Here is a 24,656-nt window from a genome sequence, read left to right as displayed (position 1 = left end):
CCCACATTGGAATAATTAGTTACCTTGTCTCGATGTCTGTTGGTTCATTAATTATCAATTGCCTGTAAGAGACATATGTTGAATAAAGAGTCCAGAACCAGAGCACTGCTTAGCCACTGGGTCAGATACTATTCCAACCCTACACTGATAAATATAAATTTTAACATTTTATGTGACTAAATTTATTACATATTTTGTCCAACATATTATGCACAACAATGAAAATAATCAATAAATAATATAGATTTCTTATGTATCCTGCACAGATGGCAGGAGAATCTCCAATTGCATGTATTTAATCAATAATTAGTGAACAAATCAACATATTGTTATTAAATATGATAAAACAGTTATGCCAGAATGCATAACTCCTCTTCATAAATTTCGTTTCTGCATTTCTTTCCTGTATTACTCCCTTTGTTAAGTAAGCACTAATATACACTACCAGTCAAAAGTTTTTAAACAGTCATAATGGTTTAAAATATTACCGTTCTTCTGATTAAGCATAAAAGCAAGAGACATTTTTTTTTTAAAAAAACACTTGAAAATGATGAGGATTTCCAAAAACAGGGTCATTTTTCAAAGCCAGAAGAGAACATTTTTCCTTAACCAGAGCTTGATTGACCTTAGATATTTAATATGTTTGAAGGTTTTCTTTAGTGTCTTTTATGTGCATAAATGGCGAAAAACCTACAATAGTCTGAGTCACAGATAATAAGTTTGAGCCATTGCATTATGTTTCCTGATGGATTATTTCCTTTAGATCATTTTTGTTTTCATTTCGGAGCAGAAGGTGGTAGTTGGCATTGTTTTCTGTAGCTCTTATTATTCTTCCAGATTCACAGATGTTTCAAGGAATCTCACTCCCTCCTTTATTCTGGCTAAGACCTCTGTCTTCAGAGCAGCACGCGGAGGCAAGCGTGTTTCTGTAGCTGTACTTCAGCACGCTAACCTGAGGTGCTCAAAACATTTCCTGTCTTTAATTCATACTGTGAACCTCCAAGTAAACACCAGAAATCTTAAAAGAGAAAATCAGTGGTTTCAAAAGGCGTCATTAAAACACAAATGCACAATATGATGCTTTGTGTAGCGCTCTGTGAAGACATATAACAGAAATGCTTTACGGAAAAGGGATTAATCCGAGACATCGCTGGAATTTCCACTCGCACTGAATGTGTTGTGGCCTAAAAAGAAGAAAAGTATGACTGAGCCTACATCATGAGAAGAGACTTTCTTAAAACAATAACAATAAGTTCTTTTTACAATGTATTTGATTGCTTGATTTATTCAGTCATTCAATGCATCCTGGGGATATAAATGAGCCCAATTTCTGAGGGGAACAGAATTTAGAAACATTAACCGTTGCAAATATTCAGTTCAAGTGACTTCAGGTTAAGGTATCAAAGGACATTTTTCATATCTTCTACATTTTATTTAAAGGGGAGATAAAAACTGTAAGATACAAAACAAAAGCAATATATTGTTTAATATATTTAAATGGAAGATCTGAGTGCTAATAGTTGGAAAATAACAAAAAATAAATAAATATATATATATATATATATATATATACAGTCTTGTTCAAAATAATAGCAGTACAATGTGACTAACCAGAATAATCAAGGTTTTTAGTATATTTTTTATTGCTACGTGGCAAACAAGTTACCAGTAGGTTCAGTAGATTGTCAGAAAACAAACAAGACCCAGCATTCATGATATGCACGCTCTTAAGGCTGTGCAATTGGGCAATTAGTTGAAAGGGGTGTGTTCAAAAAAATAGCAGTGTCTACCTTTGACTGTACAAACTCAAAACTATTTTGTACAAACATTTTTTTTTCTGGGATTTAGCAATCCTGTGAATCACTAAACTAATATTTAGTTGTATGACCACAGTTTTTTAAAACTGCTTGACATCTGTGTGGCATGGAGTCAACCAACTTGTGGCTCCTCTCAGCTGTTATTCCACTCCATGATTCTTTAACAACATTCCACAATTCATTCACATTTCTTGGTTTTGCTTCAGAAACAGCATTTTTGATATCACCCCACAAGTTCTCAATTGGATTAAGGTCTGGAGATTGGGCTGGCCACTCCATAACATTAATTTTGTTGGTTTGGAACCAAGACTTTGCCCGTTTACTAGTGTGTTTTGGGTCATTGTCTTGTTGAAACAAACATTTCAAGGGCATGTCCTCTTCAGCATAGGGCAACATGACCTCTTCAAGTATTTTAACATATGCAAACTGATCCATGATCCCTGGTATGCGATAAATAGGCCCAACACCATAGTAGGAGAAACATGCCCATATCATGATGCTTGCACCTCCATGCTTCACTGTCTTCACTGTGTACTGTGGCTTGAATTCAGAGTTTGGGGGTCGTCTCACAAACTGCCTGTGGCCCTTGGACCCAAAAAGAACAATTTTACTCTCATCAGTCCACAAAATGTTCCTCCATTTCTCTTTAGGCCAGTTGATGTGTTCTTTGGCAAATTGTAACCTCTTCTGCACATGCCTTTTTTTTAACAGAGGGACTTTGCGGGGGATTCTTGAAAATAGATTAGCTTCACACAGACGTCTTCTAACTGTCACAGTACTTACAGGTAACTCCAGACTGTCTTTGATCATCCTGGAGGTGATCATTGGCTGAGCCTTTGCCATTCTGGTTATTCTTCTATCCATTTTGATGGTTGTCTTCCGTTTTCTTCCACGTCTCTCTGGTTTTGCTCTCCATTTTAAGGCATTGGAGATCATTTTAGCTGAACAGCCTATCATTTTTTGCACCTCTTTATAGGTTTTCCCCTCTCTAATCAACTTTTTAATCAAAGTACGCTGTTCTTCTGAACAATGTCTTGAACGACCCATTTTCCTCAGCTTTCAAATGCATGTTCAACAAGTGTTGGCTTCATCCTTAAATAGGGGCCACCTGATTCACACCTGTTTCTTCACAAAATTGATGACCTCAGTGATTGAATGCCACACTGCTATTTTTTTGAACACACCCCTTTCAACTAATTCAACTAATTGCCCAATTGCAAAGCCTTAAGAGCGTGCATATCATGAATGCTGGGTCTCATTTGTTTTCTGAGAATCTACTGAACCTACTGGTAACTTGTTTGCCACGTAGCAATAAAAAAATATACGAAAAACCTTGATTATTCTGGTTAGTCACATTGTACTGCTATTATTTTGAACAAGACTGTATATATATATATATATAGATATATATATATATATATCTATATATATATATATATATATATATATATATAGATATATATATATATATATATATATATATATATATATGTATGTATATATTATCCAGTTTACATAGTTAAAGCAACTTTTTTCATGTTATCCATTATAAATAAAGGAATTTTTGTTTATTTCTTGTTTGTTTTTGGCTCAAAAATTAGATAGAGGGTTGTGGTTTGGGAAAGCTATTTTACACTATTAGATAATTACTCTCATTTTGACTTAATAATGTAAGTTAATATTCTGTTCTCCAGACTTTAGATTCTGTTCTTCTGTTTGATATGAAACAGGACAAAGAGAAACAATCTGACTTGACTCTTTCTGTCTAAACTTCTCTTTTCTTAAGTGGAGTGTATTCACTGCTATACTCCTGTGTTTTGTTTAGAATAACTGGCTTTCATGCCTGAACCGGATCAGTCGTTGGTCAGAAGTGCTATGCCACGAGTGGTTATGACAGCAGAAATATAGTACAAATCAGGAGCCTGAACCACACAGCACATAACGACAAGATCAAACATTAAAGACACAGAGAGGAGGGGGCGAAACCTCATGGCCCATGTTTCTCTGTCTAATATTTCTAAACCGAAAGTTAAATAAATTCCTCCGTACAGTGAAGTGGAACCGCGTCGGTAGAGCAGATGGAAGGGATGGCAGCTGCAGCTGGAATGTGGTTTGGCTGACAGGGACAGCAAGAGAAAGAAAGCAATGTCCACACACGCTTCAGCCGTTCTGATACACTGTTAATGAAGTGTTTTTCATTTGTGTGTGTGGCATGAAAGCACTTCAAAAATTCTAAGAAACCACTTCAAAAATTCAAAGGTAACTGCAACGACTCCACTTTAAATAAAACTACTGTTGTCAATAAACAAACTGTCTAGACTCCAACTCAAAATATTGGTCTCTCTATACACAGAAATCATGTAAGATGCCGATGTCCGCTTGCCAAACATTTTCAGGCAGACAATATTTACAACTAAACTGACAGTAACACATATTAGCGCATCATAACACAATGAAAAATTACAGACAACATTTTTTATCCACCTAGAATCACAGCGCTTTAAAAGTGACCTCTGAATGGGGCTTATGATTTACAAATGACCATCTGTAACACAACCTCAATTCACTTTGCTCTCTGTGTCTTCCTATTTTTGGTTTATTTTTTTTCTTTCCTGGGCTGCTGTTAGTTCAACCATCTCTGTGTCTGTTATATATTAGTCATGAATGTTTTACTGTAAGTTCCTCTTACACCAGATCTTACATCCAGTAGATGATGACGAGTCATTGAATCATTTATTCAACCGATTCGTTCAAAACACTGTTTCAGTCAGAAACAATGCATACCATTGTCATTGAATCATTTACTTGACTATGTTTTATTTTTATTTTTAAAAACAAATCTGCATACTTCCCTACAATATACAGTAGTCAACACACAGATGACTTACTACTTTTGGCAAGATTTTATAGTGGACATCCAATTGACATTTGACTATTCCATGAGACCATGATGAATGTACACCCAGATTACATTCATAATATATAGAACATACTTTTTAATGGTCACAAGAATACTTAATCAAAATAAGTACTGTAACTACTTAGAAAGTATGCTATTTTAGATGCAGCTTTAGAGCTTTTATGAGTCATTGAATCATTCACTTAAATAATTAGTTCAAAAACACGAATTCAGGAACAATAATAATAGTAATGTGTCTATTGCTCAAGACACATTCATTCTGTTTTGGCTGCTTTTGGAAAATAACAATGTAACTGGCTTTTTTGTGTCTAAAATGTAAGTTACTCAACTTTCATTTATTGTGTTTTGTATAAAAGCAATACACTTGCAATGATGCTGCTGGTCTGAATATCAGCATATTGCTTTGATTACCTGAGGCCTATAGGTTTAATAATTGTTGTACTCACACACACACACTCTCTCTTACCCTTAATGTGACATATTTTCTCTTAGGGAATCCACAGTTACACATGTAATCTTGGCAGGCAATGTGGCATCACTTTGCCAGTGGGTATTTTGGGGCAGCACTCATACTCGAGTACTATGATGGCATCATAAATCCAAACGCTGACAGACACTTTCCACAGGCAGGCCCCGGGCCCTTCAAACACTGATTTGCTCTGTAACTCACTCATTTCTAAACATGTCTTTATATGTTTGTATTTTTGATATAACCCTGATGTCTGGATTTAAACTCCACGGCAGGAGACCTGTGGTTAGCAGGAGTCCCTGTACAACACATTAAGAGTGCTAAGTGCTCTTTAAGTGAAGAGAAATTGAACACACAGGGTGCCAGCAGCATAGCAAGTCCACAGACAAGAACTAGATTTGATAGAGGCCTTATCTCTAAATAAGTCTTCTGACAGCAATACAATTTTTTCAATTATGCAATCAGACATCTAACATCTAAAAAAAAAAAGTTTGGGTCAGACTGCAACTTTTCTGATTCTTTCTTTGTTTTGCTCCTGGAAAATGATTGATGGGCAAACATAATTGAATCAAGATTGCATCTTTGTTCACAAGCACATCACACTACAAATAGGGCTATCGCTCTTGGTCGTCTTTTCAAAGCAATAAAAAGACAATAAAACAGAGAGATGTGTCTGGGAATCGCTCTATAATGGTAATATATGTTTCTCTAGATCCTCTGATGTCCACCGTAGTTCACCAAAACACTCCACTTTCCGGTCAAACAATTGCTAACCATCAACGGTCCTATGTGGTCTCCACCAACAGACGGCTTTATTCTAGATAGATCGGATATTTGAGACTGTAGAATCTCAAAGGTGCAGGCTTTAATTCAAGTTTTGGGCTGATAATAAACAGGGTATAAGAAATAAATAATAATATTCAATGAAAATCAAGTACATTTTGATAGCTATAGTGCAGTGACTTATTTTTTTTTTTACTTTTTATGTTTAATCAAAATGCAGCATTAAACTTATAAGGCTACATATGTAATGCATGTAGTGAGAGACCTTCTTCTCACATCAGACACTTGCAATGCTAATATCAGGTGTATAAAGGGCTATTGAGTAACTTCTGAATGAAGGATATGATGGCCCATCTGGTCTGTTATGTGCTGTAGACTTATAATAATGCTGCTGGTGGCAGGACGCATGATCTCACTCTCGTGTAGGCGCTACTGTCTGGAGCTTGATTGGCCAAATGTAAACATTTTAGCACTAAACTTTGCCAAAGTTGAAATCAGACTTGAGACCTCCAGCAGTGCAGTTGAAAGCACCTCAAAGCAGGGCTGCTTTTGCACTCTTAAAGCCAGAAGTGTAAGAAAAAATTACTGGCGTTCACAACACGCACAGAAAAGCATTAATCATTAGATGTACTTTTGTACCATTCAAGGTTAAAAATGAAAATGAGCCAACAAATCAAAGTTTGTGCAGTAACAAGTGCACTAAAGTGAATCAGATTGGCTTGTTAGGAGCAATAAGTAAAACCAGACAAGTTATCCACAACCTGGAACAGACAAATAAAAACACAGTAGTGATTTACTGCTACTTTTAAGCCCAGCAGTATTACACAATATGATGGCTTCTGTATTATATTCCAACAGAGTTTGGCTATTGAAACTTTCAACCAGGAATCTTCAGGCAATTTTGTGCGTTCAACTCACCGGCATGTCCCCGAGAGCACAAGATCAGACAGTCAAAGATAAATAAATACTACAATTACTTCACAAGTTAAGATTATTTACACAAAATAAAGACTCTGTTACCGCGTGTGCCAATCATATGACCCATAGGAACACCAGACTGTTTTCATCCTCTTTCCTTTCATTCCTCAGGAACACAGAAAAGGGACTGTCTCAGTGAAACATGCGGTTTTTCCATTGCACTGCCTCTTCTGCTTGAGGAAAGCTTACACCCTCTGTGTGTTGATACAATGTGATTAGTTTATTATAGAAGCCTGTGGCTACAGCGCTCTGTACTGTAGTAGTCAATCTGGTAGTCTTTATGTATGCATGTACTGTATGTGTGGAGTAAATGACAGAATGCTACAGGAATCCCAGTGAGCAGACCTCGGCCAACGGGATGTCACACGGGAGCGCACTGAAAGCCACAGATCTGCTAAAGATGAATGAAGCCACTAATTCATACTCTGGCCTCCCATGTGCCCACTTAGCTTTGTGCTAAAAACTGACTTTGGGAGCAAAGGACCTTTTTTACCTTTCGGTGTAGGGTCTTTTATTTTTCATCACCGCTAAATCAATACTTGAGGGTCAGAAGACGGATGGACAGTGTCATTAATTTCCTCTTTATTGATGAGGAAAGCACTGCTGCACATCCAATGTCTGGAAAGCTAAAGGTTAGGAAAGTAAAGAAAGCTAAATTGGGGATGGGATGTCAGAGCTCTGTCAAAATCTAGAGACTGAACTCTGGATGGATTTGAGAGAGTGGACAGCCAAATCTAAATCATGTGCAACAGAATTTACAGCCAGGACCATCATCTGAGAACTGGAATTCAAAAGTGAGTTTCGAAGATTGAAGCCAGGGACCAGACAGTGAGCGGAGTTATTTTATCAAATTTCTGCTTAATTCTTTTAACTGTGTGTTAATGAAATTTAGCCTAAAATATCTGGCTTAAACAGCCACACTGTAGGAAAAAAAAATTGCAACAAGTGCACCTTTAACTCGTCACTGGGAAAGTTAGTCTCACATAGCCAGACCTATAGACTGACGGCTGAAGGTCTGGAATCTATGGGAGCTTTCATTGGACAAGGCCCGCCCATAAGGCCGATGAACCAACATGTCAAACAACCAATCAAAGTTCGATTTGTTCAGTATCGCGTTTTGGAGCGTTGAAATGTCATCACAATAATAGAGCGGTGTGTAAAACTCTAGACGTATTTTAAAGATCCTGTGCCACAAACTTTAAATACTTGACATATTTTTGAATATCCAACATTTAGTTGATCCTGATAAGTGCTTGTGGTCACAGTTGTAAACTTGACAGCTTTCTTCTTTCGTGAGGGGGTTTGGCGCCACAGCATTTTTGTTTTCCAGGCAGAACATTAAAGACCGACACTCCTGAAGTGTTTCCACTTTTGTGTCCCATATGCGTCATGTGACATCTGAGGCTGAGACTACTGGGACAGTATCCTCAAAAGGTAAACCTCTGTACCGTATCGACCCTAAATGGTGCTTAGTGTCCTAAATAAACTTCAAGGCAGTGGTTCCTCGTTCTCCTGACATTGGAAGTATCCCTATACTAAATAAGATAATAATTCCACTTGTATAGACCCCCAACTGAGAACCACTGTCTTAATATGTACTCTTTGGGGTAGAAATGGTGCCTCTTTGAGGGTACTGCCCCAGTGAAAATGTGTTGTACCAATGAAAGTAAATTAGCTTTTTTTCCCCCATATTGTGCAGTTTCAGCATTGTGATAGGAAAGTTATTACATCCAAACAAGACTTTTTTTATTTTGTGAACAAGTGAGAGCTTCTAAAATGTCATCAAAAGGCCACACAAAGCTTATGAGCTTCCAAGGTAGATAGCTTATTAGACAAAACTATTTATCTGGAGAGAATAAACTGTGGTTATTCTGACAGTTTAAGTACTTTAAACATTTGGAGGCAAATGATGATGACAGTAGTGACAGAGGATTATTGCAAAAAATATTATGCACATTATACAACAGGCATTTCTAATCTAAATGATACTTAACATAATTAGTGTTTTCAGATTCAAATAGTCTTATTCAGATTTGGAAATGGATGGCAGTCAAGCAAATTGCTTTTCAGACCGATGTCACGCTTAACTGAGGCTTCAAAACTGCCCAAACATGCCATCAGTAACTAGAGGATATGTGGTACAAAGAGACCCTGCATTTTACCCCCCATTAAGATGCATTTACCATAGAACTCTGAAAATGAAAATGTTCCTTTGGTTTATACACAGCACGATGTGCTAAATGTGCCTCTAGAATTAAATACAGATTCTGAAAACACCACTAAACCCTGACCCTTTGTGCTCTTTCCGCAAGCAATTCTCTGAACCACAACTGTTTTGGCTCCGTTCCCCCAGTCAATACGGCAAATCAATCAGACTGATAACGAGAGCAGGGTGTGAGAAGACCAAAAGCAGTGATGTTTGAGGAACTCGACACCTCATGAAACCACCATCGAAGTCTTATAATGATCTCATGGAAGACAGTGTGATGAGCCCACAGAGAAGCTACAGATACAAGCACTCGGTTGGGTTTAACAGGCAAGAGTCTGGAAAACAGAACCTATAGATCTTTAACAGTCGATCATCACTGCTCCAAAAATTGCAACACAGATTCAAATTCCAGAAGTATTCATCTCATCAACTAAATTGCTGATGAAAAAAAAAAACATGACAAAAACACTACCTCAGCAACTCCTTGTAGGGTTATTTTTGTATTATGTATTTAGATCAAATTAGTATTTCCAGCTCTTTCATCCTTTCCATGAAATTCCAATGCATTCCAATAAATGAACAAACAAACGCTAAAATTTAATTACCTAAACTGGCTGAACAGAAAGGAATACATCATTAAAAACTCAATCCAAAGGCCTAAGAAAGCTGATTTATATCCTTAACCTGAAAAGACCAGAATGGCTGGTCACCCACACATGTTGAATTTTGGACAGTGATCCCCAGCATACTGGTCCAAACCAGGCTTTTAACCACACCCTAACCAGCGGAGTAATCAGGCCTCAGTATTATATCATACAATTATAATATTGTGCTTGGAATATCCCTTCTTGATCCAAGAGAAAGGTGAAACTGGCAGGTGGAAGCATTTAGAGAAGACTTTGGGGGAAATATAATGTACTGAATTACAGGACTAACCAGTCATATAAGAACAATACAGTAGAGACACCACAAATCGTGGACACACACTTTCTTCAAAACAGCTTGTACTTTATCCAAGATCTTTTGGCTAGGCCTTCATTTGTCTACTTGGAATTACGCACCTCCTGGTCAAACGGCTCTGAAGACATATCTACAGTGAGAAACCTGCAACCACTATAGTTACCGGACTTGCCTCTCAGTCCAGATGCAATCATTTGGAATCACCCACATCGGATGGGTGCAGAAACCATATGAAGATGCCGTCTGAACGCAAACACTTCAGTAACTACAGTGTTCACGCAGAAATGTAACGGGAAACGGTGAAATCACAGAGGCCTGGAGATACATTCCTGTGGTGGGTCATATTTGACAAAAACTCACTGCTGGAAAAAGCAGGAGAGAATGTGTGAGAGAGAGAAAAAGGTATTCAAAGTCAAAATATTGTCATTTCAAGCGTAGCATTAAAGTGCAGAGACTCAAACATCAACATTACAATGTATTTATGACCATTATCATCAGCAAATATTTACATAGAGTAATTACTGTGCAATAACAGTGTGCAATATTGCACAAAAACAAATAGCAATAACCTGCATGCAAATATCAATAAAATAGAGAATTAGGATTATTTAGGGATTACAAACCAAAATTAGTTAGAGTCCTCAGATCAATAGTGATTAACTACCTCATATGGGATGATTTTGATATGTAGTGAATAGACAATGCATATACCATTACATATATAATTGCCATAAAAAGCACAGAAGATTTCACTGCATGCTACTGGAAACTACATGACACATTTATAATTGCTCAATAATTCACATTTTCAAAACAGGTGAAAAGGAACACATAAATGCTCAAAATAAGTCAATTGGCTGTGGGTGTGCATATAGCCCAGCGTTTCCTTCCGCATGTGCCACACACTTTCTGAAACTGCTGTATCTGAGGTTTTTACCACACAGTTATTAAGCAATGAGAATCATCCCTTGGATGATTCTCTAAATCAAACATAACAGAATAAATAGTCCAGATTAAACCAGAAGAATGGAAATATTCATTTGGCATTGCTGTTTAGTGTCATAGATTTATTTTTTATTACTATTTCTACTTTTTTTCTTTTGTTCCATTTCTCTGTGTGTGAAAACCAGCCATCTATAGTCACACCCTATTGACTCACTCTAAGTTTTTTTTTTAAAAACATCCTTTCTCTAAGATAGACAGTCATATCAAGACAGTAAGTTTTACTGTGTCCATGAGTCTGCAGGTGAAAATTTCCCACCCAAAACCAAGAGATTAAGCTTTTCTTCTTAATCTATTCCTTGTTATTCCGTTTTTTTTTTTTTTTTTACCTTCTTTTATATTTATAACAGAGACGCATTGTGCCAATCTGTTTGATTTATAAACCTTTCAAAACCATGTTTTTATGTGGGCGGCCCATGTCAATAAATATAGTAAAACAGATCCAACATCTTGATAAGTCTATTATTCTGTAGAGAGGGACAGAGCTGAATTGAAGACAGATACATGTAGTGAGAGAGAGGAAAGAGAGTTAACAAGTGACTGACGGTAGGAAAAAGTGGGATCCAAAGATGGACAGATAAAGAAAGAACGGAGTTCCGCACGTTGCAGACATCAAGCGAGGGCATGCTGATGGAAATCTGTGTTCTACTGAGGTCTCATTCCAGCAGTTTGAAAGGTCGAGTTAGACTGATGAATGTTTACCTCTCCCTAAATAAGAAACACAGGCACTGGGACAAAACAAAATAAAACACTAAGAGAAATATACAAACTGAGAAGCGAACTTATCTGAGGTATAATGGAGCAAGTCAGCTTTTTTATCCACCTACCAAACATAAATGCTTGACTTCAATAGAGCTCTTTAAATGTATTTCATTAAAAAAAAAAGTGAATTTTTAGAATGTGAAATTCTAAAAATTTCTAAAAAGTTCCCCAACCTAAGCCTTATCTCTTTTTCAGCAATCATCCTAATATTGTATGTACTGGACCAGTTAAATGATTAATGATTTAGGCATGAGTGTTCTTGAATTTTGCTTGTGTGCTTGCACAGATACATAGGCCAAAAAAGTATACATATCCTGCATACATTAGCACTAAATAATCTAACCTGAACTGTGTAAAAAAAATTGTGTTAGAGAAGTGAGCAATACGCCCCACAGCCTCCTTGACCAGTCTCAGGGAGTTCAGACAGGGCAACTCCTCTTGTTTTGTGCACGCTCTCCCACAAGCCTGGAGTTTGCAGGATTTTCTCCACCAGCTCCTCAAATGCACACTGAACACCATCCCTTGTCTTGGCACTGGCCTCTGCATGAAAGAGAGAGAGAGACAAGTGTACACACACTACACACAAAGGAGGTCTGTAACACCTGGAGAAATCCATGGCATGACCAATCACTAGGGAGCTACAGCAATATATATGTGTGTGTGTGTGTGTGTGTGTGTATATATATTTGAAAAAAATAAGTTCTCAAAACATTTCTTATTACTATCAATGTTGAAAACAGTTGTGCTGCTTACATTTTTTTTTTCATTTTTGAAAGATATACTTTTTCTTTCAAGATTCTATGCTGAAAAGAATGTTCAAAAGAAAAGCATTTATAAAAAATATATATATATGTTTTAAAAAAATTTAAGCCTTTATCAATTTAATGCATCCTTGCTGAATAATTTCTCTCTCAAAAAAAAAAAAAGAACAAAGAAATGCTAGACTGGTGTGCTGCAAACACACAAGAAACTCTTGACCTTTAATATTAAAAGTTTGGAGAGAGTAGAAGCGATTAGGAAACATTAAGCACATTGGCCTCAAGCACACCGGCCGCAGCCATGGTGTCCATCTGCAGATTTCATTTGGTCTGAGGGCTTCATGGCTAATTCAGACCGATTGCTGCTTACATATCCACTCATGAGGCATGTCACATGACTTATAAACCAAACCCACGGTGGAGAAGAATGCGGCACGTCACCCACAAATACATATACAGAACTGTTACGATTACACAAGCTCAAATAAATGAATGCTCAACCTTTACAAATAATCCATCTCTCAATTAAATAACATAATCTTTGTTTTTAGCAAATGGGCCCAAGTGTTTAAAAATAGTAGCCTGTGAGTATTAATGCAGTTGAATAAACTACCTTACGTCAAAAAGTCAGATTTTTCCATGTGTGAAGATGATGAATCTTGAAACAAAATATTAGAAATGAAACCAAAGTGAAAGGTCACTGTATTCCTATTTTAAACTACTGTATTAGTGAATGAGGAGGGCTCAAGTAATTCATCAAAGGATGAAGGGAACATCTTAGTGACAACTCACCTATGAAAAGCATGGAATGTTTTCTAGCGAACTTCAGACCCTCTTCTCGCTCAAGCACACGGTCTTCCTACGCAAACAGAGAAAAAAAAGCTCTGAATTAGACATCGTTTTTCAATAGTTACAAATACAGAACAATTTTTCCATGTCCACGTCAGCATTATGTATTTAACAATCTAGAACAGCTACTATTTTTTATAGATACATATGGAGAGATAAGGCTGAAAAAGCAAACAGAGAGCAGATCTGTCTTTATCAGGCTTTGGAAACTGGGTCCAGGCAGGTGTTTTAAAAGCCAAGGCAAAATATATGACAATGAGTGCAAAGACTCGCCTGGACTTATACAGGTTTAAACAAAACAAAATAAACAATATTCCACCCCAAAAAGAAAATGTTGTCACTTCCCCGTATGTCATTCCTAACCCGTAAAAGCTTCATTCTTCCTCGGAACACAATTTAAGATATTTTTGAAAAATAAAATCGACTTTGTTCAACTTTTCCTTTGTCAACAGTCTCCTCTGTGTCTCTTCTGTTTCAGTCGTGCCACAAGGATGTGTATTTAGTTTAATTTGAAAGAAAACAGCGCATCCTTGTGGCGCAGCTGACACAGAAGAGCATCCTCAGCAGACACAGGGGAGACTGTTTACAAAGGAATTGTTGAACAAAGTCTTTATTTTTGTTTTCTTCACTTAAAAACTTATTCTCGTCACTTCATAATCTTACGGTTGAATCACTAAGGGTAGATGGACTATTCTGACAATGTCTTTTATACTTTTCTGGACCTTGACATTGTAACTTACTTTGCAGTCTATGGGACAGTCACAAGTATTGCTGTGCCATATGGTGAAAATATCTAATTGCGATTTTTTTGACAGATATTGCGATTTGAAGTCAAGCTTCAGCTCAATAATGTCAATAATGTGCAGCACAGTATCATTACCCTGCTGAAAAATAAAATAAACACAGAAATTCTTATAGTTTTCATTAAACATTACAAAATTCCTTTTTGTTTTTAGCAGTATTGTTCTATTGGTTGCCACCTGCCAGATTACATTCCACCAATAGAATCCATCAAATAGACACCATTATAGTTTACATTAAAACCAATACAACTCCCATTATAACTCTGAAATCAATTCAATTTTCAATTGTGGTTTGGGAGGGGTTCTATATACTTCTATATACTATTTTTTCAGCAGACAAGATTATAATGGTATAACTACTTTTACAGAATTAACTAATTACTGAATTTCACTGGAAAGATTGGTTTATTTTAATAAATAAAGAGCTGTTTTTCTTTAATAATTGACTAAAGTATTACATATGTTACACTGTATTTAGGATTTTAAGAACAAGTGAAAAATATGCTCAATGTTTTATTTCATCCAAGTGAAATTAGCAAGCAGTTAGACTGAATTTACAATCGTTTTAAACACAGAACCGGACGTGGGCTGACGAAGCACGTGCATCGAGCCTCATCCATACTGCCAGATGCGTTCCTGGAAATCTGCGGTGCAGTGCATGCGCGAATATAACCGAGTGTTACGAAACAGTCTGCGTGAGTGCGACAAGTGTGAACGGCTCGTCCGTGACAACCTTACCAACGTCACCAGCCAGCATGAGCCCAGGATACCAATGCCTGAAAGATATGCCGGTGAACCAGAGCTGTGTCGAGCTTTCCTGACTAAATGCTCTTTTTTTTTTTTTTACTTCAACCTGTTACATTTTCCACTGAGAGATCAAGAGTGGCATTGGTTTTAAACCTTCTGTCGGGGCGTGCATCTCGTTGGGGGAGGGCGGTGTGGGAGAATAATGATCCTTGCTGTTCCTTGTTCCAGGCACTCCAGGATGAGATGAGACAGGTGTTTGACCGCACGGTGCCAGGCCGCAAACTCTCTGATCTCCACAAAAGGAAAGCATTCCGTTTCTGACTACATGATACAATTACCCTGGCTGCTGGATGCCACTGGAATGAGGAGGAGCAGTGGGACAGATTCCTGCATGTGCTAGCTGATTGTGTCCAACGTGAAATTTATACGTTGGATCTTCCCAAGAACTTAAACGGACTGATGGAGCTAGCTTTACAGGTTGACTCAAGGTTGGAACAGCGCTCCCAGGTGGAACAGCGCTCCCGGGCCAGAAGGCAACTCGAGCCATTGGGCTTCCTCGCTGAGGACATGGTCAGCCCACCCAGCGATCCCGAGCCCATGCAGGTGGGTAGAGCTCGGCTTTCCCGGGAGGAGAGAGGGCTTCGACGAACTGAGGGACTGTGTCTTTACTGCGGCGCGGCGGGGCATTTCCTCAATCGCTGTCCACTAAAAGATCAAGCCTGGCAGTAGGGAGGAGGCTCCTGTCGGGTGGTGCAGCATTGGGGAAATCCTTATCCGCAACTCTCCTTCTGGGAAGATTGCCATGGGCAACCGGCTCTTACAATTGCCAGGCCCTATGTGATTCCGGAGCGGAGGTAAACTTCATGGATTTTTCTTTGGCCAGTCACCTCCGCATCCCCGTCACTTCACTCCACTAACCCATTGCAGTTCACACTCTCAATGGTCAGACATTAGCCACCATCACGCACACAATGGATCCCATCACGTTGATGGTAGCGGGTAACCACACTGAGACACCAGAATTTTTCATCACTGACATTCCCCTCAGCACCATCGTTCTTGGGCACCCCTGGTTGATCAAGCACAACCCCAGGGTTGACTGGGCACAGGGCCCGTTTCCACCTGGAGTAATCAGTGCCATGCCTCTTGTCTGCTCATTAGCCTGTGTCTAGTTCTGTTTTTCAGGAGGACACTGTTGATTTGTCTAACGTGCCCAAGGAATACCTCGACCTGAAGGAAGTGTTCAGTAAGTCCCGGGCTGCTTCTCTTCCTCCCCATCGACCCTATGACTGTTCTATAGACCTAATGCCAGGTACCTCCACCTAAGGGCAAGTTATATTCACTTTCTACTCCTAAAAGGTAGGCCATGGAAAAATATATTTCTGATTCGCTGGCTTCCGAGTTCATCCGCCCTTCCTCTTCTCCAGCGGGGACGGAGTTCTTTTTTGTGGGTAAGAAGGATGGATCTCCGTGACATTGCATTGATTACCGAGGGCTGAACAACATCACGGTGAAGAATACCTATCCTTTGCTGTTGATGTCTTCAGTCTTCGAGAGGTAGCAGGGAGCATCAATATTCACAAAACTGGACTTACGTAATGCTTATCAGTTGGTCCACATAAGGAAGGGGGATGAATGAAAGACAGCATTTAATACCCCCAGGGGCCATTTTGAATATTTGGTCATGCCTTTCGGGCTGTCCAACTCTCCTGCTGTCTTCCAAGCATTAGTCAATGAAATGCTGAGAGACATGGTAGATCAGTTCATTCATGTCTACCGGGATGACATACTGATATTTTCTTCTACTCTCCAGGAACATGTTCAGAACATCAGACTAGTGCTCCAGAGGTTGCGAGCGAAAGGGCTTTTTGTCAAGGCGGAGAAATGCACTTTTCACGCACAGTCATTTCCATTTTTTTGGGTACATTGTGTCATCAGTGGGAGATCGCATCTTTTGTTTACATAGCCTTCAGATGGACGTGGTCTCCGATAGGGGGCCCCAATTTGTATCCAAATTTTGGCAAGAATTTTGTAACTACTGGGGGCTACGGTTAGTCTGTCCTCAGGATTCCATCCCTAGAGCAATGGCCATACCGAGCGGGCCAATCAGGATCTTGAGAGAGTGTTGCGATATTTGGTCTCAACCCTTACTCCTGGAGTCAGCAAATTTCTTGGGTTGAGTACGCACATAACTCGTTGCCAGTGTCGGCTACGGGCCTATCTCCGTTTAAGTGTAGTCTAGGTTACCAGCCACCAATTTTACCCAGTCTGGAATCCGAGGTTGCGGTCCCCTCCGCTCACGCCTTTTTCCAGAAGTGTCCTCACACATGGAGCACAGCCCGCGAGACTCTCCACTAAGCCTCCCATATACGTCGTGGGACAAAAGGTAAGGCTTTCATCCAAGAACATTCCTCTGCGTTCCGTGAGTAATAAACTGGCTCCCTGGTTTATTGGTCCATTCACTGTCACCAAGATCATAAGTCCGGTGACGGTCCACCTCAAACTACCTCCCGCGTACAGGAGGATTCATCCTGCATTCCATGTCTCCAAATTGAAATCTGTCTTTCACTCCCAAATTAATCCGCCTGTCCCAACCCAATAAAAATCAGTTGTTTAACTTGCTATTGGATTCTCTTACGGTTTTCATCCCAAATATCTTAAATTGTTTTCTGAAGACGAACAATGCTTTTACAGGTTTGGAACGACATGGGGGTAAGTGATTAATGACAACATTTTGTGTGTAACTTACCTTATCAATTTTGTTTCCCACCAGCATTTTGACCAGATCATTTCTTGTACAGTATGTATCCAGCTCATTCAACCAGTTATCCAGCTTCGCAAACGTCTCTCGCCTAGTGACGTCATACACTAAAAAGACACAATCCGAGCAGACAATTTAGAAATTACTTTTAGAGGCTTAAATCAGACAACTATAATTCACAACATTTTATGGTTCAGACACCATTCCTGTTTATCATGTATAATTATCAGTGTATTCATCACATTTAACTTGGAATTGTTCTAAAGTGGTACAATGTTTTCATTTTTTTTTTAAATAGCTTATTAGTGAAAAACAGTTGTGTTTATGTTTGCCTACCCAGAATGACACCCTGAGCACCTCTGTAGTAACTGGGTGTTAAAGTTCGAAAACGTTCCTGACCTGCTGTGTCCTGTAAACACAAAACAAAATCAAGGCAAAGAGTGTTAAATAATAACGTAACAATTAATATTTTGACTTGTAAAAGCATTTTAAAAGAGAAGCCTGCCTCCAGAGAAAAAAAGAAAAGGAAAACACTGCCACCTTGTGTTACATTAGTAAAACACAGTCAACAAGCATTATAAGGACTTATTAAATCTGTCCCATTCAGTAGTGTCCAAACTAAGACATGATTGCCCTGAAGACTAAATTATGTGTAAATAAATAACTAACAAAAAGTGGGCAAAAATACTTAGCCTTCACAAAACATAAATCTGTGTGACTCTAAATCTCGGGATAAAAACACGGTTGACTTCTCACCCAGATTGCAAGCTTTGCTCGGTTTCCATCCACAGCAAGGGTTTTCACCTTGAAATCTACACCTGAATGGAAATAAATGATGTGTTGAGTACATATAGAACACATATCAACTTTCATCGTTTTACATTTAATCATATAGCAGATTCAGAACATGTAGCATGTTTTTTTTTAAAGATAAATAAAAATAATAAGTAGATAGAATAGATATAGAACAGAGAGTGCTTGTTTTAGAGGATCGAGTGTAGATGGAAAAGATTTTATTAATATTTCACAATATTACTGTGTTTTCTGTATTTTTGATCAAATAAATGCAGGCCTGATGAGCAGAAGAAACTTCTTTCAAAAACATTAAAAATAGTAATGCTTCCAAACTTTTGGTCTGTACTGTATATGTATATAAAAGTGAAGTGACATTCAGACATTAAACTCAGAATTTGTGCTATGATTTAACCCATCCGAAGTGCACACACACACAGAGCAGTGAACACACACATACACACACACACTGTGAACACACACCCGGAGGAGTGGGCAGCCATTTACACTGCGACGCCCAGGGAGCAGTTGGGGGTTCGATGCCTTGCTCAAGGGCACCCAAGTCATGGTATTGAAGGTGGAGAGAGAACTGTACATGCACTACCCCCACCCAAAATTCCTGCCGGCCCGAGACTCGAACTCACAACCCTTCTATTGCAAGTCCGACTCTCTAACCATTAGGCCACGACTTCCCCATGTGTGTGTGTGTGTGTGTTTGTGTGTGTGTGTATAAAAAAAATGCTATAAATATACTGTAACCAAACCCTAATCTTATCAGAAAAGTTTTGTCTGGTTTAACTCACTTCTGGGTACAAATTTATCACCAGAAGATGTTTACAAAATATTTGTCCCCAAAAAAATGGTTAAAACACACAAACAAACACTAGCAAATGTAAACCATCAGGTGGAATACTCAAAAAGATTCACAATCATATATGGAAATACAGTCTAGATGTTTTATGAGGATTACAATAATACCATACATATATAACGAGACAGATTTAATTTTTAATGGCCCCAAATATTTGTCAGGCAACAAGCCCAGAGTGACTAAAGATAGAAAGAGCTGAATTTATAGCTGAAAGGGGAATTGTGGGTTTATTACATAAAGATAAAAAGAAAATAGGATGACTCAACCACCTGTCTCATCATTCAGCAAAGCCACATCACTTACAAACATAAGTGATTTACATTCATAAAAGAAAAATGAAAGTATGAGTAAAGATGACAGGGGAATAAATCTCTCAGCGCTCAGTGAACGAAAGGTCTGGAGGCATGAAGTACTCCTGAATTTCAGCAAAGCACTGACAGATTTACCAGAGGAAGCCAAAGGAGGAGATCTGGACTTGTTTGGTTTGGATTGGGGGGCTTTGAAAAGAAGTCGGCGGTCACATCAACAAACGTCAACCTAAATGCTACAAAGTGATGGCCACAGCTTTGAACAACCAATGGATCTCCACAACATATAATGATAATAATGACCAGTGAAGGATTCCTTGATCTCCAGTGTAAAGACAGTAACCGTTAAACAAGATTTGACGTGGAAAAATATACTTTTCAATATTTAAAATTTAACGTTTAAGTCCAGCAATCAACAAAGCAAGTAAAGCTGTATTTCAAGTCAGACCAGCACTAGTAGTGAAGCATATGTTATAGATGTCAATGAGAGCTGTGATTTGGTTAGGTTTCTTTTTATTACATTAAAAAGACAAACAATTATTATTATTGTTGTTGTTGTTGTTTTACATGTCAGTTATCAGAAACTAAAAACACAATGTGAATGTCTGATTTAGAATGTCGTGTTTAAACCTGCTTTTATGGGTGTCAGACTTTTACATACTTACCAATTGTTGCACCAATTTCTGGATCAAATGTATCATCTGTAAATCTCAAAAGAAGACTGAGGAAGAGAAGAGGGGAAAGAAAGGCGAATCAGAGACTGAACTTTCCTTCTTACTGGCAAATGATGCACACACATCTGCAAATATATGTTGTATGGGAATTTGAGAACTGAACTGACAAACATTCAAAGGTTTCTTTCTATCTAAAGCGAGGTAAGGTTGTTTTAATATAACTAGCTCGCGCAATGTGTTGTTGTTGTTCCATCCGATGACATCCGGTAAACTTCAAGTAGACGTTAAAGTTACCTGGATTTGCCCACTCCACTTTCTCCGATGATCAGTATTTTCAGAGTGGTCAAAATATCCTCAGTCATATTTTCCGGAAGAAGCCACTATGAGCAATAATACTGTCGATATAAATAAAAATATATCAAATGGAAAAGCAAAACTATTATTTGAGGGCCAAACGTTACTCTCTTCTTCGGTAAAACGTTTAGAAGGTGATAAACATCTGAAAAACACAGTTCTGCCATCTAGCGGTGGGTTTTAATCAATGTTTTTATTTATTAATTTAAAGATCTGGTAACACTTTAGAATAAGGTTCCATTAGTTAATGTTAGTTAACTACTTTCGTTAACATGAACTAAGCAAGAACAATCCTTCTACAGCATTTATTAGTCTTAGTTCATGTTAATTTCAACATTTACTAATGCATTATTTAAATCAAAAGTTGTTCTTGTTAACATTAGTTGAATTGTGAACACTGTGAATTACCATGAACTAACAATGAATAACTGTATTTTCATTAACTAACATTAACGAAGATGAATAAATACAGTAATAAACGTATTGTTCATTGTTTGTTCATGTTAATTAATACATTAACTAACATTAACTAATGGAACCTTATTCTAACGTGTTACCAAAGATCTTTATACCAGTCGCACAAATGTAAATCCTCCTATGTATTTCTATATAATACATTTTTTAAATCTTTATTAAAATTTTGCATACCATCTACCCTGTTAAATCAATAATTTCAAGGTACTCTGATATTGATGATTTATGTTCTTTTTGTAAAAATGAGAAAGAGGTGTTAACACATTTGTTTTTTGATTGTAAAATTTCCCAAAAGTTTTGGAAGGAATTGGCAGATTTCATATTTTCTCTTGTAAAGGATAAATACTATTTTTCTTTAAAGGATATTATTATGTACTATAAAAATAATGTAAACAAAGATCTTGAATATATTGTTAATTTATTCGTATTGCTGGGGAAATTTTATATGCATAAACAAAAATGCTTAAATTCATCCCCAATATTTAAAGTATTTTTAGTTGAATTTGATTGTTTTATATCTTCATTGAAATTGATAAAAAACAAAAAGTCATTAACATTTATAAAATATTATGAAATTTTCTTTAGATCCCCTGTAACTAATTAATGTCATTTTATATTACACTGACTGTCCTATGCTTTGCTCTGTACTATGTATGTTATTTGTTTTGTGTTCAATAAAAAAAGGGGGGGGGGGGGGGCAAAACATTTAACGAGATTATAAAACCAACACTTGGTGGATTTTTATCATTATAGGGTGGTTGTGTACACACACACTGCCAACACACATTTCAGTTCAAACAACTTGTAAAAGTGCATGTAGCATTATATGACTCCTTTAAAATGGAGAAATATGAATAAAAGGATTGTTTTATGTGCGTACACACGAGGTCGCCAGTGTTCTGTATGAGTCATTCATCTAAAAACCAATGGGATTTATAAACCAGACTGAAAGGTAGAAAAACTACCCTTTTTAAGACCGTTTGGCTAGATTTATGTGAAGCAAAATCTTTACAATAGTAAAATGGCAGAGAGAAACATCACTAAGAGGGTCACTGTGATTTGAATATCATTAGTCTCAATCTTAATTAAAGTCAAAATCTAAGAAATGTTGCTAGTTACGGTCTATGGAGGTATTGTAATACACTAATTGGTACACAGTCACACACACACAAGATTTTTTTTAAAGCGGTTTAATTATTTCTATGTACAGTCCTTTTGTTGCCAAGTTGACAACAGTCATCAGGAAAATAAAACAGATCAATAAGGTGCAAAACCAATAATGGTGTCTTTGCTCCCACCCTTAAAGTTAAACTGACATTTAAAGCAAAGATTTTTCACATTCCACATTCCTTTACAAAGTGAGGCTGAAAGTTGACTCAATCTAAAGGTATACTTTTACTTTGTCGAATCAGTAAATCACTTTCAATAAAGAGTAAGCAGCTGTGCAGAAAGAGTGAAGCATCTCATCATCGTAATGTTCTCCTTTACATATATACTGATACCAGGTTTCATACAGTGCTGACTTGTACAAAATGACTGGACAAAAAAAAAAAAAAAAAAAAAAAAGCTCTTAAGATTTATGGGCCCAAGCAGAGAAGAAGTATATTTACACAGGACCCTGCATATAACGTAGCTTGAAAATGTGCAGCAAACTTCACCGCACATTAAACAAAGTTATAAATGTGCCTTGAACATTAATATAAAAGTTGGTCTGAATTAAGCACCAAGACTCCATAATCTGGCTGAATGAGGAGTGAACAGTTTAAGCACTGCTTAAAAGCACCATTTATAGTTCATCAGGTTGGACTTTGAGTGATCAAAACAAAGCAGGATTACAGCCTGAACTCTTCTGCCACATATTCTGGTGTTTGACCAAACATTCGCAAACGGATTACTTCCAAGCCCTTAAACCTGCACGTGCACTGCTAGAGACTGCAAACTATAATGAAACTTCACATATGCACGCACTGTTATTTGTGTTTGAATGTAGTATATGTATAACTCTCGGTGTACGATGCATTGCAGTGTACTGGTGTTTCAGCTGTTTCAGTGCAGTGGTTGTAGTGTGTTCGGCAGAGGGGAAGTGTAGCGGTACTTCCAGGCCTAGTATCCAGAGCAGCCAGCCGACAGAGGACCACACCCTGGCCTGAGCTGCCCTGTTCCCCATGGGCTGCTCTTACCATAGCCCAAAGTTTGGCCAGACCACTAGATTGAACAAAAATGGGCCAGACATGCAGGAGGAGGAAGAGGAGGAGGAGGAGGAGCAGAGGCTGGTAAAATACTTTCAAACAAATTACACTTTTTCTGCAAAGAACAAGCTTTGAGTGATCACATTCTGTAATTTACCTTAAGACTTATATCCTGAAGCAGCTTTCTACAATTAGTGTGAAGCCCTAGAAAGGCATTACTAAACATCAACATACAAACACAGGGTGGCTTATATTTATTTAAACATTTACAAATAAATACTTGAAGATTTGGTCTTCCATTAATGGCTTCTTGTTGAAGAAAGAAACAGACTTTTATAGACTTGACTGAGACCAGTGACCAGTGAGTTTTGAGCACATTATATTTAGATGGTAAGTTATGGACCATACTCTGTGTTCTGTCATGATAAATTATAAAATCATAATACAACTCTCTTTCTTCTAATGGTACACTACCCTTCAAAAGTTTGGGGGTCTCTTACGCTCACCAAGGCAGCATTTATTTGATTAAAAATAGAGAAAAATAGTAATTGTGAAATATTACTACAATGTAAAATAACTGCTTTCGATTTTCTCTCACATTTCATGCATCCTTGCTGAATAAAAGTATCAATAAAAGTATTTAAATTAAAAAAGTACTAACCCCAAAATATTAAACGGTAGTAAATATACATTTGCTATTGTGGCATTACTGTTGGCCTTTATTTGGTGTCTATTTTGAGTTCTTCCTCATTTGTTACTCACTTTATAGTCAGATCATGATCTAAGGACAGTGCTATATTGAATAATGATAAAACAGCATCAGGCACCAGACTCAGTCAAGTTCTTCCAGAATTAATTCTGGAAAATAGTGTCTATGATTCAGTCAATTCAATTTCAACATCACTCATATATGGACAAAATTCAATAAATAGATTGAATGAAAGTGAAAAGTTGGTGGGAAAGAACTTATGTGCCAGACTTCATCTCCCATTCCTAGAAAAAAAAGGAGAACAGAATGAGCCCATAGGGGAAAATACATTATATGCAACTGGAAGATCATTCTTTTACATAAGAACCAGAATATCTTACTTGCTATTAATACCTAGTGTGATGTAGAAAATAAGGGTAGCACTTTATTTTACAGTCCTGTTCCTCATGTACATACTATGCGCTTAT

General features: G+C 37.6%; 2 protein-coding genes across 10 annotated transcripts in view; both read right to left on the bottom strand.

Moving 5' to 3' along the window:
- The window catches only part of LOC128025244 (ras-related protein Rab-18-B), a 285,505-nt gene extending 264,550 nt beyond the window's left edge, over positions 1–20,955 (bottom strand). The window contains exons 1-7 of one of the 4 annotated variants that reach the window (XR_008186120.1): positions 20,758–20,955; positions 20,455–20,510; positions 18,575–18,636; positions 18,155–18,227; positions 17,807–17,925; positions 13,451–13,517; positions 10,801–12,440 (exon numbers count right to left, since the gene is read on the bottom strand). Coding sequence is in view for 2 of the 4 variants with exons in the window: in XM_052611394.1 (XP_052467354.1) it covers positions 12,268–12,440; positions 13,451–13,517; positions 17,807–17,925; positions 18,155–18,227; positions 18,575–18,636; positions 20,455–20,510; positions 20,758–20,825 (618 nt within the window). In the remaining 2 variants the exon portion in view is untranslated. Of the gene's footprint in view, positions 1–10,598; positions 12,441–13,450; positions 13,518–17,806; positions 17,926–18,154; positions 18,228–18,574; positions 18,637–20,454; positions 20,511–20,757 lie in introns of those variants that run through there. The other 3 variants (XR_008186121.1, XM_052611394.1, XM_052611393.1) reach the window with 3 other exon arrangements.
- LOC128025236 (actin filament-associated protein 1-like) overlaps positions 1–24,656 on the bottom strand; it is a 319,996-nt gene that overhangs the window by 251,550 nt on the left and 43,790 nt on the right. For 5 of the 6 annotated variants that reach the window (XM_052611368.1, XM_052611370.1, XM_052611369.1 and 2 more), the window contains one exon: positions 22,472–24,473. In XM_052611368.1, the coding sequence (XP_052467328.1) occupies positions 24,447–24,473 (27 nt within the window). In that variant the 3' untranslated portion in view covers positions 22,472–24,446. Of the gene's footprint in view, positions 1–22,471; positions 24,474–24,656 lie in introns of those variants that run through there. The other variant, XR_008186119.1, reaches the window with a different exon arrangement.

The sequence above is a fragment of the Carassius gibelio genome, chromosome A12 (assembly GCF_023724105.1).
Source record: "Carassius gibelio isolate Cgi1373 ecotype wild population from Czech Republic chromosome A12, carGib1.2-hapl.c, whole genome shotgun sequence".
Lineage (NCBI taxonomy): Eukaryota > Metazoa > Chordata > Actinopteri > Cypriniformes > Cyprinidae > Carassius > Carassius gibelio.
The sequence above is the reverse complement of the archived record's forward strand: the minus strand, read 5'-3'. Positions and strand labels throughout refer to the sequence as shown.